This window comes from Oncorhynchus tshawytscha, unplaced genomic scaffold (assembly GCF_018296145.1).
Source record: "Oncorhynchus tshawytscha isolate Ot180627B unplaced genomic scaffold, Otsh_v2.0 Un_contig_4321_pilon_pilon, whole genome shotgun sequence".
Lineage (NCBI taxonomy): Eukaryota > Metazoa > Chordata > Actinopteri > Salmoniformes > Salmonidae > Oncorhynchus > Oncorhynchus tshawytscha.
This window is the reverse complement of record NW_024608563.1, coordinates 1-16,926: the sequence shown is the minus strand read 5'-3', so window position 1 is coordinate 16,926 and position 16,926 is coordinate 1. Positions and strand designations below refer to the sequence as shown.

At 48.8% G+C, this 16,926-nt stretch overlaps 1 protein-coding gene across 1 annotated transcript in view; it reads right to left on the bottom strand.

Moving 5' to 3' along the window:
* LOC112241552 (vacuolar protein sorting-associated protein 13C-like) overlaps positions 1 to 16,856 on the bottom strand; it is a 67,559-nt gene extending 50,703 nt beyond the window's left edge. Inside the window, exons 1-11 of the mRNA XM_042313362.1 lie at positions 16,729 to 16,856; positions 16,607 to 16,647; positions 15,277 to 15,521; positions 14,988 to 15,080; positions 13,942 to 14,109; positions 12,582 to 12,779; positions 11,809 to 11,898; positions 10,807 to 10,962; positions 9,481 to 9,745; positions 3,443 to 3,603; positions 2,124 to 2,245 (exon numbers count right to left, since the gene is read on the bottom strand). Coding sequence (XP_042169296.1) covers positions 2,124 to 2,245; positions 3,443 to 3,603; positions 9,481 to 9,745; positions 10,807 to 10,962; positions 11,809 to 11,898; positions 12,582 to 12,779; positions 13,942 to 14,109; positions 14,988 to 15,080; positions 15,277 to 15,521; positions 16,607 to 16,647; positions 16,729 to 16,856 — 1,667 coding nt within the window. The remainder of the gene's footprint in view (positions 1 to 2,123; positions 2,246 to 3,442; positions 3,604 to 9,480; positions 9,746 to 10,806; positions 10,963 to 11,808; positions 11,899 to 12,581; positions 12,780 to 13,941; positions 14,110 to 14,987; positions 15,081 to 15,276; positions 15,522 to 16,606; positions 16,648 to 16,728) is intronic.
* Between the last annotated feature and the right edge of the window lie 70 nt (positions 16,857 to 16,926).

Here is a 16,926-nt window from a genome sequence, read left to right as displayed (position 1 = left end):
AAGGTCTCTGTGTAAGGTCCCTCTCTAAGGTCTCTGTGTAAGGTCCCTCTCTGGGGTCCCTCTCTAAGGTCTCTGTGTAAGGTCCTCTCTAAGGTCCTCTCTAGGTCCTCTCTAAGGTCCCTCTCTAAGGTCCCTCTCTAAGGTCTCTGTGTAAGGTCCCTCTCTAAGGTCCCTCTCTAAGGTCTCTGTGTAAGGTCTCTAAGGTCCCTCTCTAAGGTCTCTGTGTTAGGTCTCTAAGGTCCCTCTCTAAGGTCTCTGTATAAGGTCTCTAAGGTCCCTCTCTAAGGTCCTCTGTCTCTGTGTAAGGTCCCTCTCTAAGGTCCCTCTCTAAGGTCTCTGTGTAAGGTCCCTAAGGTCCCTCTCTAAGGTCCTTCTCTAAAGTCCCTCTCTAAGGTCCCTCTCTAAGGTCCCTCTCTAAGGTCCCTGTCTAAGGTCCCTGTCTAAGGTCCCTCTCTAAGGTCTCTGTGTAAGGTCCCTCTCTAAGGTCTCTGTGTAAGGTCCCTCTCTAAGGTCCCTCTCTAAGGTCCCTCTCTAAGGTCCCTCTCTCTCAGGTCTCTGTGTAAGGTCCCTCTCTAAGGTCTCTGTGTAAGGTCCCTCTCTAAGGTCTCTGTGTAAGGTCCTCTCTAAGGTCCCTCTCTAAGGTCTCTGTGTAAGGTCCCTCTCTAAGGTCCCTCTCTAAGGTCCCTCTCTAAGGTCTCTGTGTAAGGTCCCTCTCTAAGGTCCCTCTCTAAGGTCCCTCTCTAAGGTCCCTCTCTAAGGTCCCTCTCTAAGGTCTCTGTGAAGGTCCCTCTCTAAGGTCCCTCTCTAAGGTCTCTGTGTAAGGTCCTCTCTAAGGTCTCTGTGTAAGGTCCCTCTCTAAGGTCCTGTGTAAGGTCCCTCTCTAAGGTCCCTCTCTAAGGTCTCTGTGTAAGGTCCCTCTCTAAGGTCCCTCTCTAAGGTCTCTGTGTAAGGTCCCTCTCTAAGGTCCCTCTCTAAGGTCCCTCTCTAAGGTCTCTGTGTAAGTCCCTCTCTAAGGTCCCTCTCTAAGGTCCCTCTCTAAGGTCCCTCTCTAAGGTCCCTCTCTAAGGTCTCTGTGTAAGGTCCCTCTCTAAGGTCCCCCTCTCTAAGGTCCCTGTGTAAGGTCCCTCTCTAAGGTACCTCTCTAAGGTCTCTGTGTAAGGTCCCTCTCTAAGGTCCCTCTCTCTGTGTAAGGTCCCTCTCTAAGGTACCTCTCTAAGGTCTCTGTGTAAGGTCCCTCTCTAAGGTCCCTCTCTAAGGTCCCTCTCTAAGGTCCCTCTCTAAGGTCTCTGTGTAAGGTCCCTCTCTAAGGTCCCTCTCTAAGGTCCCTGTCTAAGGTCCCTCTCTAAGGTACCTCTCTAAGGTCTCTGTGTAAGGTCCCTCTCTAAAGACCTGCACGAGACCAGGGAAACCAACATGGTTATTACCTGGACGAGTCCAGGGCTACCGACATGGTTATTACCTGGACGAGTCCAGGGCTACCGACATGGTTATTACCTGTCCTACCAACATGGTTATTACCTATAGGAGTCCAGGGCTACCAACATGGTTATTACCTGTCCTACCAACATGGTTTTTACCTGTCCTACCAACATGGTTATTACCTGTCCTACCAACATGGTTATTACCTGTAGGAGTCCAGGGCTACCAACATGGTTATTACCTGTCCTACCAACATGGTTATTACCTGTATGAGTCTAGGCCTACCAACATGGTTATTACCTGTATGAGTCCAGGGCTACCAACATGGTTATTACCTGTCCTACCAACATGGTTATTACCTGTATGAGTCCAGGGCTACCAACATGGTTATTACCTGTCCTACCAACATGGTTATTACCTGTAATGCCAACATGGTTATTACTGTCCTACCAACATGGTTATTACCTGTCCTACCAACATGGTTATTACCTGTCCTACCAACATGGTTATTACCTGTAATGCCAACATGGTTATTACTGTCCTACCAACATGGTTATTACCTGTCCTACCAACATGGTTATTACCTGTCCAACCAACATGGTTATTACCTATACTACCAACATGGTTATTACCTGTCCTACCAACATGGTTATAACCTGTCCAACCAACATGGTTATTACCTATACTACCAGCATGGTTATTACCTGTAGGAGTCCAGGGCTACATCAGACTCTTTCTCGGGCTCTGCCAGTCCTATATTAACCATCCCTCTGGATTTGGGACAATACTTCAGGATGGTAAACGGCACTGAGAAATGGTTCTGGATCTGAAACACAAAACCACGTTGAAAAACAGTCAGTTAAGGACGACATCATCCTTTTTTTGACTCAATAGAAACAAAAACACTGATTTTACTGTAATTGAAAAGTGCTGAATAAATCACATGTATTTTAATATCAGCTGTGTTCATGTTGCTAGTCCACAAGACTTGTTACTCTCTACTGAAAGCTGTTGAGTGTCTATAGCTCCATAGAGAGTGAGTGATGGAGGACAGCTCCAGAGAGAGAGTGATGGAGGACAGCTCCATAGAGAGAGAGTGATGGAGGACAGCTCCATAGAGAGAGAGTGATGGAGGACAGCTCCATAGAGAGAGAGTGATGGAGGACAGCTCCATAGAGAGAGTGATGGAGGACAGCTCCATAGAGAGAGAGTGATGGAGGACAGCTCCATAGAGAGAGAGTGATGGAGGACAGCTCCATAGAGAGTGGAGGACAGCTCCATAGAGAGAGTGATGGAGGACAGCTCCATAGAGTGAGTGATGGAGGACAGCTCCATAGAGAGAGTGATGGAGGACAGCTCCATAGAGAGAGTGATGGAGGACAGCTCCATAGAGAGAGAGTGATGGAGGACAGCTCCATAGAGAGAGTGATGGAGGACAGCTCCAGAGAGAGTGATGGAGGACAGCTCCATAGAGAGTGAGTGATGGAGGACAGCTCCATAGAGAGTGAGTGATGGAGGACAGCTCCATAGAGAGAGAGTGATGGAGGACAGCTCCATAGAGAGAGAGTGATGAGGACAGCTCCATAGAGAGTGATGGAGGACAGCTCCATAGAGAGAGTGATGATGAGGACAGCTCCATAGAGAGAGTGATGGAGGACAGCTCCAGAGAGAGTGATGGAGGACAGCTCCATAGAGAGTGATGGAGGACAGCTCCATAGAGAGTGATGGAGGACAGCTCCATAGAGAGAGTGATGGAGGACAGCTCCATAGAGAGAGTGATGGAGGACAGCTCCATAGAGAGAGTGATGGAGGACAGCTCCATAGAGAGAGTGATGGAGGACAGCTCCATAGAGAGTGATGGAGGACAGCTCCATAGAGAGAGTGATGGAGGACAGCTCCATAGAGAGTGATGGAGGACAGCTCCATAGAGAGTGAGTGATGGAGGACAGCTCCATAGAGTGAGTGATGGAGGACAGCTCCATAGTGAGTGTGATGGAGGACAGCTCCATAGTGATTTGCTGACCTGTAGCGGAGATCGGACGGTGATGACCTTGTTTCCTTCTGAGGCGTCAATCTGTACCAACACAGACACGTTCTCCTGCAGCACGGGATCTCTAACGTTATACAGCCTCCTGCCAGGCTGATCCACCGCCATGTTGGAGATCTCACTGTAACCTGTAGGAGCTGAGGAGGAGACAGACCAGTGGACATTGTTCCAGCTACTGACTGTATCTACAATCTAATGGCAGAGGAATAACATTTAAAAATACCATGCCGAGCTGTTCGGTTCGAATCCCGTTCAAACACAGGAAAAGGATTCCCTACCCTTTAGTGCAGGACTAGAAACAGAGACATACATACTCTGTTGGAATGTAAAAGAAGCCGAACAAGTAGAGACCACATCAAGCAACATGTACAGTACGACCCTATATGGAGGTGGCAGGTAGTGGTTAGAGTGTTGGACTAGTAACCAGCAGGTAGACTAGTGGTTAGAGTGTTGGACTAGTAACCAGCAGGTAGCCTAGTGGTTAGAGTGTTGGACTAGTAACCAGCAGGTAGACTAGTGGTTAGAGTGTTGGACTAGTAACCAGCAGGTAGCCTAGTGGTTAGAGGCAGGTAGCCTAGTGGTTAGAGTGTTGGACCAGTAACCAGCAGGTAGCCTAGTGGTTAGAGTGTTGGACTAGTAACCAGCAGGTAGACTAGTGGTTAGAGGCAGGTAGCCTAGTGGTTAGAGTGTTGGACCAGTAACCAGCAGGTAGCCTAGTGGTTAGAGTGTTGGGCTAGTAACCAGCAGGTAGCCTAGTGGTTAGAGGCAGGTAGCCTAGTGGTTAGAGTGTTGGACTAGTAACCAGCAGGTAGCCTAGTGGTTAGAGTGTTGGACTAGTAACCAGCAGGTAGACTAGTGGTTAGAGTGTTGGGCTGGTAACCAGCAGGTAGCCTAGTGGTTAGAGTGTTGGACTAGTAACCAGCAGGTAGACTAGTGGTTAGAGTGTTGGGCTAGTAACCAGCAGGTAGCCTAGTGGTTAGAGTGTTGGACTAGTAACCAGCAGGTAGACTAGTGGTTTGGGCTAGAGGCAGGTAGCCTAGTGGTTAGAGTGTTGGACTAGTAACCAGCAGGTAGCCTAGTGGTTAGAGGCAGGTAGCCTAGTGGTTAGAGTGTTGGACTAGTAACCAGCCTAGGTAGACTAGTGGTTAGAGTGTTGGACTAGTAACCAGCAGGTAGCCTAGTGGTTAGAGGCAGGTAGCCTAGTGGTTAGAGTGTTGGGTCAGTAACCAGCAGGTAGCCTAGTGGTTAGAGTGTTGGACTAGTAACCAGCAGGTAGTCTAGTGGTTAGAGGCAGGTAGCCTAGTGGTTAGAGTGTTGGACCAGTAACCAGCAGGTAGCCTAGTGGTTAGAGTGTTGGACTAGTAACCAGCAGGTAGACTAGTGGTTAGAGTGTTGGGCTAGTAACCAGCAGGTAGCCTAGTGGTTAGAGTGTTGGACTAGTAACCAGCAGGTAGCCTAGTGGTTAGAGTGTTGGACTAGTAACCAGCAGGTAGACTAGTGGTTAGAGGCAGGTAGCCTAGTGGTTAGAGTGTTGGACTAGTAACCAGCAGGTAGTCTAGTGGTTAGAGGCAGGTAGCCTAGTGGTTAGAGTGTTGGACCAGTAACCAGCAGGTAGCCTAGTGGTTAGAGTGTTGGACTAGTAACCAGCTGGTAGTCTAGTGGTTAGAGTGTTGGACTAGTAACCAGCAGGTAGACTAGTGGTTAGAGTGTTGGGCTAGTAACCAGCAGGTAGCCTAGTGGTTAGAGTGTTGGACTAGTAACCAGCAGGTAGCCTAGTGGTTAGAGTGTTGGACTAGTAACCAGCAGGTAGCCTAGTGGTTAGAGGCAGGTAGCCTAGTGGTTAGAGTGTTGGACTAGTAACCAGCAGATAGCCTAGTGGTTAGAGCGTTGGACTAGTAACCAGCAGATAGCCTAGTAACCCTCAGGTAGCCTGGTGGTTAGAGTGTTGGGCCAGTAACCAGCAGGTAGACTAGTGGTTAGAGTGTTGGACTAGTAACCAGCAGGTAGCCTAGTAACCAGCAGGTAGCCTAGTGGTTAGAGTGTTGGACTAGTAACAAGCAGGTAGCCTAGTGGTTAGAGTGTTGGACTAGTAACCAGCAGGTAGCCTAGTGGTTAGAGTGTTGGACTAGTAACCAGCAGGTAGCCTAGTGGTTAGAGCGTTGGACTAGTAACCAGCAGGTAACCTAGTGGTTAGAGTGTTGGACTAGTAACCAGCAGGTAGCCTAGTGGTTAGAGTGTTGGACTAGTAACCAGCAGGTAGCCTAGTGGTTAGAGTGTTGGACTAGTAACCAGCAGGTAGCCTAGTGGTTAGAGCGTTGGACTAGTAACCAGCAGGTAGCCTAGTGGTTAGAGCGTTGGACTAGTAACCAGCAGGTAGCCTAGTAACCAGCAGGTAGCCTAGTGGTTAGAGTGTTGGACTAGTAACCAGCAGGTAGCATTGTGGTTAGAGTGTTGGGCCAGTAACCAGCAGGTAGTCTAGTGGTTAGAGTGTTGGACTAGTAACCAGCAGGTAGACTAGTGGTTAGAGCGTTGGACTAGTAACCAGCAGGTAGTCTAGTGGTTAGAGCGTTGGACTAGTAACCAGCAGGTAGTCTAGTGGTTAGAGCGTTGGACTAGTAACCAGCAGGTAGACTAGTGGGTTAGAGCGTTGGACTAGTAACCAGCAGGTAGACTAGTGGTTAGAGCATTGGACTAGTAACCAGCAGGTAGTCTAGTGGTTAGACTGTTGGGCCAGTAACCAGCAGGTAGTCTAGTGGTTAGAGTGTTGGACTAGTAACCAGCAGGTAGCCTAGTGGTTAGAGTGGTGGTCTAGTAACCAGCAGGTAGTCTAGTGGTTAGAGTGTTGGACTAGTAACCAGCAGGTAGTCTAGTGGTTAGACTGTTGGGCCAGTAACCAGCAGGTAGTCTAGTGGTTAGAGTGTTGGACTAGTAACCAGCAGGTAGCCTAGTGGTTAGAGTGGTGGACTAGTAACCAGCAGGTAGTCTAGTGGTTAGAGTGTTGGACTAGTAACCAGCAGGTAGTCTAGTGGTTAGAGTGTTGGACTAGTAACCAGCAGGTAGTCTCGTGGTTAGAGTGTTGGACTAGTAACCAGCAGGTAGACTAGTGGTTAGAGTGTTGGGTCAGTAACCAGCAGGTAAGTCTCGTGGTTAGAGTGTTGGACTAGTAACCAGCAGGTAGACTAGTGGTTAGAGTGTTGGCCAGTAACCAGCAGGTAAGTCTAGTGGTTAGAGTGTTGGGCTAGTAACCAGCAGGTAGCCTAGTCGTTAGAGTGTTGGGCTAGTAACCAGCAGGTAGCCTAGTGGTTAGAGTGTTGGGCCTAGTAACCAGCAGGTAGCCTAGTAACCAGCAGGTAGCCGACTGGTTAGAGTGTTGGACTAGTAACCAGCAGGTAGCCTAGTGGTTAGAGCGTTGGACTAGTAACCAGCAGGTAGCCTAGTAACCAGCAGGTAGCCGACTGGTTAGAGTGTTGGACTAGTAACCAGCAGGTAACCTAGTGGTTAGAGCGTTGGACTAGTAACCAGCAGGTAGCCATAGTGGTTAGAGTGTTGGACTAGTAACCAGCAGGTAGCCTAGTGGTTAGAGTGTTGGACTAGTAACCAGCAGGTAGCCTAGTGGTTAGAGCGTTGGACTAGTAACCAGCAGGTAGCCTAGTGGTTAGAGTGTTGGACTAGTAACCAGCAGGTAGCCTAGTGGTCAGAGCGTTGGACTAGTAACCAGCAGGTAGCCTAGTAACCAGCAGGTAGCCTAGTGGTTAGAGTGTTGGACTAGTAACCAGCAGGTAGCCTAGTGGTTAGAGTGTTGGACTAGTAACCAGCAGGTAGCATTGTGGTTAGAGTGTTGGGCCAGTAACCAGCAGGTAGTCTAGTGGTTAGAGTGTTGGACTAGTAACCAGCAGGTAGACTAGTGGTTAGAGCGTTGGACTAGTAACCAGCAGGTAGTCTAGTGGTTAGAGCGTTGGACTAGTAACCAGCAGGTAGACTAGTGGTTAGAGCGTTGGACTAGTAACCAGCAGGTAGACTAGTGGTTAGAGCGTTGGACTAGTAACCAGCAGGTAGACTAGTGGTTAGAGTGTTGGACTAGTAACCAGCAGGTAGTCTAGTGGTTAGAGTGTTGGACTAGTAACCAGCAGGTAGACTAGTGGTTAGAGAGTTGGACTAGTAACCAGCAGGTAGACTAGTGGTTAGAGTGTTGGGTCAGTAACCAGCAGGTAAGTCTCGTGGTTAGAGTGTTGGACTAGTAACCAGCAGGTAGACTAGTGGTTAGAGTGTTGGCCAGTAACCAGCAGGTAAGTCTAGTGGTTAGAGTGTTGGACTAGTAACCAGCAGGTAGACTAGTGGTTAGAGTGTTGGCCAGTAACCAGCAGGTACGTCTAGTGGTTAGAGTGTTGGACTAGTAACCAGCAGGTAGCCTAGTGGTTAGAGCGTTGGACTAGTAACCAGCAGGTAGACTAGTAACCAGCAGGTAGCCTAGTGGTTAGAGCGTTGGACTAGTAACCAGCAGGTAAGTCTAGTGGTTAGAGTGTTGGACTAGTAACCAGCAGGTAGCCTAGTGGTTAGAGTGTTGGACTAGTAACCAGCAGGTAGTCTAGTGGTTAGAGTGTTGGACTAGTAACCAGCAGGTAGTCTCGTGGTTAGAGTGTTGGACTAGTAACCAGCAGGTAGACTAGTGGTTAGAGTGTTGGGTCAGTAACCAGCAGGTAAGTCTCGTGGTTAGAGTGTTGGACTAGTAACCAGCAGGTAGTCTAGTGGTTAGAGTGTTGGACTAGTAACCAGCAGGTAGTCTAGTGGTTAGAGTGTTGGACTAGTAACCAGCAGGTAGACTAGTGGTTAGAGTGTTGGGTCAGTAACCAGCAGGTAAGTCTCGTGGTTAGAGTGTTGGACTAGTAACCAGCAGGTAGACTAGTGGTTAGAGTGTTGGCCAGTAACCAGCAGGTAAGTCTAGTGGTTAGAGTGTTGGACTAGTAACCAGCAGGTAGACTAGTGGTTAGAGTGTTGGCCAGTAACCAGCAGGTACGTCTAGTGGTTAGAGTGTTGGACTAGTAACCAGCAGGTAGCCTAGTGGTTAGAGCGTTGGACTAGTAACCAGCAGGTAGACTAGTAACCAGCAGGTAGCCTAGTGGTTAGAGCGTTGGACTAGTAACCAGCAGGTAAGTCTAGTGGTTAGAGTGTTGGACTAGTAACCAGCAGGTAGCCTAGTGGTTAGAGTGTTGGACTAGTAACCAGCAGGTAGTCTAGTGGTTAGAGTGTTGGACTAGTAACCAGCAGGTAGTCTCGTGGTTAGAGTGTTGGACTAGTAACCAGCAGGTAGACTAGTGGTTAGAGTGTTGGGTCAGTAACCAGCAGGTAAGTCTCGTGGTTAGAGTGTTGGACTAGTAACCAGCAGGTAGACTAGTGGTTAGAGTGTTGGCCAGTAACCAGCAGGTAAGTCTAGTGGTTAGAGTGTTGGACTAGTAACCAGCAGGTAGACTAGTGGTTAGAGTGTTGGACTAGTAACCAGCAGGTAGTCTAGTGGTTAGAGTGTTGGACTAGTAACCAGCAGGTAGCCTAGTGGTTAGAGCGTTGGACTAGTAACCAGCAGGTAGACTAGTAACCAGCAGGTAGCCTAGTGGTTAGAGCGTTGGACTAGTAACCAGCAGGTAAGTCTAGTGGTTAGAGTGTTGGACTAGTAACCAGCAGGTAGCCTAGTGGTTAGAGTGTTGGACTAGTAACCAGCAGGTAGCCTAGTGGTTAGAGCGTTGGACCAGTAACCAGCAGGTATACCAGTGGTTTGAATTTTGGACTAGTAAGCAGCAGGTAGACTAGTGGTTAGAGTGTTGTACTACTAACTGGAAGGTTGCAAGTTCAAATCCCCGAGCTGACAAGATACAAATCTGTCATTCTGCCCCTGAACAAGGCAGTTAACCCACTGTTCCTGGGCCGTCATTAAAAATACGATTTTGTTCTTAACTGACTATCTAAATAAAGGTACAATAAAATAAATAAATGTCTAAATAAATATACAGTAGTCTACTGACCGATGCTGAGGTTGAAGAGGCAGCTCTCCTGGCGTTGCAAAGCAGACAGTTTGCCCCGTGTCGAGGTTCCCGACCCAGAGTACTCCAGGTCCACGCTCTGCCCTACCCCCACCTCGTGGAGCTTGCCCTGCCCAGGGGAGGCCACCACCCGCAGGTTGGCACTGTGCTGCACGGTGAGAGGGATGCCCAGCGCATTACGGATGGTGAAGGGGGCCTTCTCCTTCAGACTGTGGTCAAAGGTAGAGGCTGTGCCCTCAGAGAATGCCTGAGCAGAAATGACAGAACGGTATTGAATAAACGTGCTGAAATTTTCAACATTTTTTTATTTTATTTTGTAAGCAAACTTGTAAACAATAGGTTGGTTTGTGGGATGAATCCAGTCCTGGTTTAAAAACAGGACCAATGATATTGATGTTTAGTCTAGGAATGGCTTTAACTAGGGCTGGAGAAACGGGTCAGACGTTCATAGGAAGAACTGGGGGAAAAAAATCAGCAGCTGGCCATCAGAACCGAATTATACGGAGAGTGTTTTCTGTCATGTATCGTGTGTGTGTGTGTGTGTGTGTGTGTGTGTGTGTGTGTGTGTGTGTGTGTGTGTACAGTACGTGTGTGCCGGCTTGGCTGTGTGTGTGTGTGTGTGTACAGTACGTGGGTGTGTTGGTGTGTGTGCGTGCGTGCTTGCTGGTGTGTGTGTGTTGGTGTGTGTTGGTGTGTGTGTGTGTGGTGTGTGTGTGTGTTGTGTGTGTGTGTGTGTTGGTGTGTGTTGGTGTGTGTGTGTTGGTGTGTGTGTTGGTGTGTGTGTGTTGGTGTGTGTGTTGGTGTGTGTGTATGTTGGTGTGTGTGTTGGTGTGTGTGTGTTGGTGTGTGTGTTGTGTGTGTGTGTGTGTTGTGTGTGTGTGTGTGTGGTGTGTGTTGTGTGTGTGTTGGTGTGTGTGTGTGTGTGTGTGTGTGTGTGTGTGTGTGTGTGGGTGTGTGTGTTGGTGTTGGTGTGTGTGTTGGTGTGTGTGTGTATGTTGGTGTGTGTGGTGTGTGTGTGTGTGTGTATGGTGGTGTGTGTGTTGGTGTGTGTGTATGTTGGTGTGTGTGTGGTGTGTGTGTGTATGTTGGTGTGTGTGTGTGTGTGTGTGTTGTGTGTGTTGGTGTGTGTGTGTGTGTGTGTGTGTGTGTGTGTGTGTGTGTGTGTTGGTGTGTGTGTGTTGTGTGTGTGTGTGTGTGTGTGTGTGTGTGTGTTGTGTGTGTGTGTGTTGGTGTGTGTTGGTGTGTGTGTGTGTTGGTGTGTGTTGGTGTGTGTGTGTGTGGTGTGTGTGTGTGTGTGTGTGTGTGTACCTTGGCCAGGTTGGTTAATACATTGAGGCAGCACTTAGAGACGGTGATGTTCATGGTGTCTTTGGAACAGATGTTGATGGCGGTGCGTGGCTCGGGGAGAACCACGAAGTCATCCCCGGGAACAGGGCTCTTATCCTGCACGGGGTTGTTCTTCATCTACAGGGTGGAGGAGGAAGACACGGTGAACACAAACACTGTATTAAGAGAGATACCAATCTATACGTCTATCGATCCATCCATCAATACGAGGTCATTGAATTAAATACAAACGTCATTGTGTTTCAGAGTTTTGCTAATCTACAGCGTAATCATGTTTATATAGGTTGAGGTTCCACTACGAGGTTGGTTAGTGTTACTCAGCGTACCTCTAGGTTGAGGTTCCACTACCAGGTTGGTTAGGGTTGCTCAGCGGGAGGTTCGTTACTCAGCGTACCTCTAGGTTGAGGTTCCACTACGAGGTTGGGTAGGGTTACTCAGCGTACCTCTAGGTTGAGGTTCCACTACCAGGTTGGTTAGGGTTACTCAGCGTACCTCTAGGTTGAGGTTCGTTACTCAGCGTACCTCTAGGTTGAGGTTCCACTACGAGGTTGGTTAGGGTTAGTCAGCATACTTCTAGGTTGAGGTTCCACTACCAGGTTGGTTAAGGTTACTCAACGTACCTCTAGGTTGAGGTTCCACTACGAGGTTGGTTAGTGTTACTCAGCGTACCTCTAGGTTGAGGTTCCACTACGAGGTTGGTTAGGTTTACTCAGCGTACCTCTAGGTTGAGGTTCCAATATGAGGTTGGTTAGGGTTCCTCAGCATACCTCTAGGTTGAGGTTCCACTACGAGGTTGGTTAGGGTTACTCAGCATACCTCTAGGTTGAGGTTCCAATATGAGGTTGGTTATGGTTACTCAGCGTACCTCTAGGTTGAGGTTCCACTACGAGGTTGGTTAGGGTTACTCAGCGTACCTCTAGGTTGAGGTTCCAATATGAGGTTGGTTATGGTTACTCAGCGTACCTCTAGCTTGAGGTTCCACCTGCGTTTGCCGTCCTCCACTCTCTCTATCAGCGGTTCCCAGACAGCATGGGTCTCATTGAAGTAGTTCACCTGTCAACATATTCACACACTGTCAAAATCAGCATCCATCACATTTATATCACTTTCAATCAACACATTTTATTGATAATGAAATTCAAAGAACACAGGAAGTCAAAAGGTTTATTTTTTATTTAACCTTTATTTAACTAGGCAAGTCAGTTAAGAACAAATTCTTATTTACAATGGCGGCCTACCCCGGGCCACACTCGGACGACGCTGGGCCAACTGTGTGCCGCCCTACGGGCCTACCCCGGGCCACACCCGGACGACGCTGGGCCAACTGTGTGCCACCCTACGGGCCTACCCCGGGCCAAACCCGGATGACGCTGGGCCAACTGTGTGCCGCCCTACGGGCCTACCCCCGGGCCAAACCCGGACGACGCTGGGCCAACTGTGTGCCGCCCTATGGGCTTACCCCCGGGCCAGCCCCGGACGAGGCCCTACGGGCCTCCCTCTTGCACTGAGATGCAGTGCCTTTAGACCACTGAGCCACACGGGAGCCCAATGCACACATGAATGCCAAAGGTAACAAGTATCCCTACATCAGTAGGTAATTCACAAAGACTAAAGAACAGCTGTTTGTCTGCCTACTGACTTCCTACAAAAACCCACATGACAAGCTCCTGTACGTGCAGGAAGAGGACGTCCATTAGGATGATACTTGAGAATAGTGTAAAAGCTCCAGTCCTCACCTCCAGGGTCATGTCAGAGCAGAGGTAGAGGAGGGAGGACCAGTTCTTGGCCGTCCCAGACAGAGAGCTCTCAGCCAGCAGCAGGGGGACCGTCCTGTGGCCCAGACCAGACTCCATGGTCACCTGAATAACCTTCACATCCACCTTGAAACTCTCCCCAAAGTTACGGCCGTCCTGGTCACTGAAACTCTCCGTCACCTGGATGGGAAAGTCATGTTAAGGTTTAATGTCATTTGTAGGAAGAGAATACAACAACAAAGGCGCATAGTGAAGGTAAACGGAGAGCCCAAATGTTCCTGGGAGGACAGAAGGTCCTTGTAGAGAGACAGATAGGGACAGACGGTCCTTGTAGAGAGCCCAAATGTTCCTGGGAGGACAGAAGGTCCTTGTAGAGAGCCCAAATGTTCCTGGGAGGACAGACAGTCCTTGTAGAGAGCCCAAATGTTCCTGGGAGGACAGAAGGTCCTTGTAGAGAGCCCAAATGTTCCTGGGAGGACAGAAGGTTCTTGTATAGAGCCCAAATGTTCCTGGGAGGACAGAAGGTTCTTGAAGGAGCCCAAATGTTCCTGGGAGGACAGAAGGTTCTTGTAGAGAGCCCAAATGTTCCTGGGAGGACAGAAGGTCCTTGTAGAGAGCCCAAATGTTCCTGGGAGGACAGAAGGTTCTTGTAGAGAGCCCAAATGTTCCTGGGAGGACAGAAGGTTCTTGTAGAGAGCCCAAATGTTCCTGGGAGGACAGAAGGTCCTTGTAGAGAGCCCAAATGTTCCTGGGAGGACAGAAGGTCCTTGTAGAGAGCAAATGTTCCTGGGAGGACAGAAGGTCCTTGTAGAGAGCCCAAATGTCCTGGGAGGACAGAAGGTCCTTGTAGAGAGACAGACGGTCCTTGTAGAGAGCCCAAATGTTCCTGGGAGGACAGAAGGTCCTTGTATAGAGACAGATAGGGACAGACGGTCCTTGTATAGAGACAGAAGGTTCTTGTAGAGAGACAGAAGGTTCTTGTATAGAGACAGAAGGTTCTTGTATAGAGGCAGAAGGTTCCTGTATAGAGACAGAAGGTTCTTGTATAGAGACAGAAGGTTCTTGTATAGAGACAGATAGGGACAAAAGGTTATTGTAGAGAGACAGAAGGTTCTTGTATAGAGACATAAGGCACAGAAGGTTATTTCATAGGGACAGAAGGTTCTTGCATAGAGACAGATCGGGACAGAAGGTTATTTTATAGGACAGAAGGTTCTAGACCTCAATAGAACATATTAAAATATGTTTTCAATTTAAATTCCAGTCAATTCAGAAAGTAAACTAAATTCCCACACTGATTTTTCTCAGTGTACTTCCTGAACCCCAACTGTTGTATCTATACCTCGCTGGCAGAGTCCACTCCCAGGAACCAGTAGTTGCAGGCGTAGATGTTCATGGTGGACCACAGGTTGCCGACCTCGGTCTTCTCCTCCTCTGCTGCCTCGTCTTTGGGTTTCGCCGTCATGGCTGCCGTGATGGTCATCACTGTGTTCAGGATGACAGGGGAGATCTGAGAGAGGGAAGGGAAGAGCGTGTCAGGTATTTCTTTTCTACTTTATTCATACGGGGGAAGTCAGCGGGATTCTTATGTGTGATGATCAATTGAAAATCTCGATCGCAATGACGATCTTGATTGACGGCTATGTTCAGAAGTAGCCTCTCAGTGCATGGAGGCGGTTCAATAATTCAAACCATTTCTCACTCCCGAGCACTCAGAGCTAGAGGTCTTCATGGATCCACCTGTACCCGAATACCTGAGAGGGCCCGGATCCAGAACTCGAAATAATGTCACAGGTCTCGGGTATATATCACGGGTCTCTATATCCAGAGTCAACAGGTAGGCTACAGGTCTCTCGTCCTGGTTTGATGCCGCCTCAGTTAGCCTAGCTAGCTACCCAGAGTCAACTTCTCGTCCTGGTTTGATGCCGCCTCAGTTAGCCTAGCTAGCTAACGTTAACTTCTCGTCCTGCTTTGATGCCGCCTCAGTTAGCCTAGCTAGCTAACGTTAACTTCTCGTCCTGCTTTGATGCCGCCTCAGTTAGCCTAGCTAGCTCACGTTAACTTCTCGTCCTGGTTTGATGCCGCCTCAGTTAGCCTAGCTAGCTAACGTTAACTTCTTGTCCTGGTTTGATGCCGCCTCAGTTAGCCTAGCTAACGTTAACTTCTCGTCCTGGTTTGATGCAGTCCATGCCAAGTATTACGTTATCATATTTGATGATAAATAACCTAGCTATGGCAGCTATTAGTCCATTATACATAAATGTGTATTATTTATGCAAATTAAATCCGGGTGGGAAAGCCCCAGGTCCATTAGACCCATGAAGACTACTCCTACTCTGACCACATTGGCACACTCTGACATAACGTTTTATGTAGGATGCAACCTACTTTGATAATGACTTCCTCCACAGTCACACAGCCGGAAAGGGGTTGGTTGGGGTGGGTTTTGGTTTCCAGGAAGACAGAACACGGACGTAGCACCTGAATACCAATGAGAAAGAAGCATTTAGGGAGTTGGATTCAATTCAAATCTACTTTCAAGGAAAACGGATTAAAACGCAACAGGAAATAGCTTTGAATCATGCTTATATCCCAGCTGATGCTTTACACTAGTGACATTAGATGCAGTGTCGAGGGTCTTCAAAAAAACGTCTATTAAAAGCTATTTTATGCTCACCGTAGTGACCACCTTGGTCTCATTGGTCCTGATGAAGGGACAGGCTAGAACTTTGAGCTCTCTGAGGTTGGCCGTCATGCTTTGTCCCCCAGGGGCCCCGGGCCCTCCCCCAGGCTCTAGCATCAGACTGAAGTCACATTGGAAGGAGGTAACCAGGGCCGGAGCGTCGGCTCTCATCAGGTTAGCCACAAACACCACCTCTGGGTCTAGTATGACTGCACGCAGCTTGGTCCTGGGACTGGAGCCTGGGGGAGAGAGGAGAGGAGGAACATCACCCCACCACCAAACATATCCTAATATTGGGTATGGAGGGTAGAGAGAGAGGAGGGGAGAAACATCACCCCACCACCAAACATATTCTAATATTGGGTATGGAGGGTAGAGAGAGAGGAGGGGAGAAACATCACCCCACCACCAAACATATCCTAATATTGGGTATGGAGAGGAGGAGGGAGAACATAGGGTATGGAGGGTAGAGAGAGAGGAGAAACATCACCCCACCACCAAAACACTGTAGCCATCACATTACATTACCATCACTCCACACCAAAACACTGTAGCCATCACTATACAACACCATCACTCCACACCAAAACACTGTAGCCATCACATTACATTACCCTCACTCCACACCAAAACACTGTAGCCATCACATTACATTAACATTACCCTCACTCCACACCAAAACACTGTAGCCATCACGATACAACACCATCACTCCACACCAAAACACTGTAGCCATCACTCCCACATCACTCCACACCAAAACACTGTAGCCATCAATCCACATCACTACACTGTAGCCATGACTCCACATCAAAACACTGTATCCATCACAACACCATCACTCCACACCAAAACACTGTAGCCATCACAATACAATACCATCACTCCACACCAAAACACTGTAGCCATCACTATACCATCACTCCACACCAAAACACTGTAGTCATCACTCCACACCAAAACACTGTAGCCATCACTATACAATACCATCACTCCACATAAAAACACTGTAGCCATCACAACACCATCACCCCACATCAAAACACTGTAGCCATCACAATACCATCACTCCACACCAAAACACTGTAGCCATCACTATACAATATCATCACACCACACCAAAACACTGTAGCCATCACAATACAATACCATCACTCCACACCAAAACACTGTAGCCATCACTATACAATATCACTCCACACCAAAACACTGTAGCCATCACAATACCATCACTCCACACCAAAAGGAAATCCTATGAGCATTGAACGGCTGTATAGTTTTCTGGTTGTCATTTATTTCCCCCACCCTCTCTCTCTCCCCTTACCTGTTCTGGGGTCAGTGGGCTCTATCCCGAAGCTCGGCCAGCTGTTTGAGGGGTAGCTGGGAGGTCTTAGCCAGGCCTGGCAGGGCTAGCTTGGTGCCAGGTGGGCACGTCCTGGGCAGAGCCTGGGGGCAGGGGCCTGATGAAGAAGTCTGCCACTGCCATGAGAGTCCACGCTGGCGCACAGATAGAGCTCTGTACCACCGCCACCACCTGGCGCGCCGGCGCTCTGCGTGCACGCCACGCCTATCATGGCTTCCTCGCCGCTCGTCACGCTTACCCAGCATCCTGAGGGGTTGGGCAACGTGAGGTTACATATCACA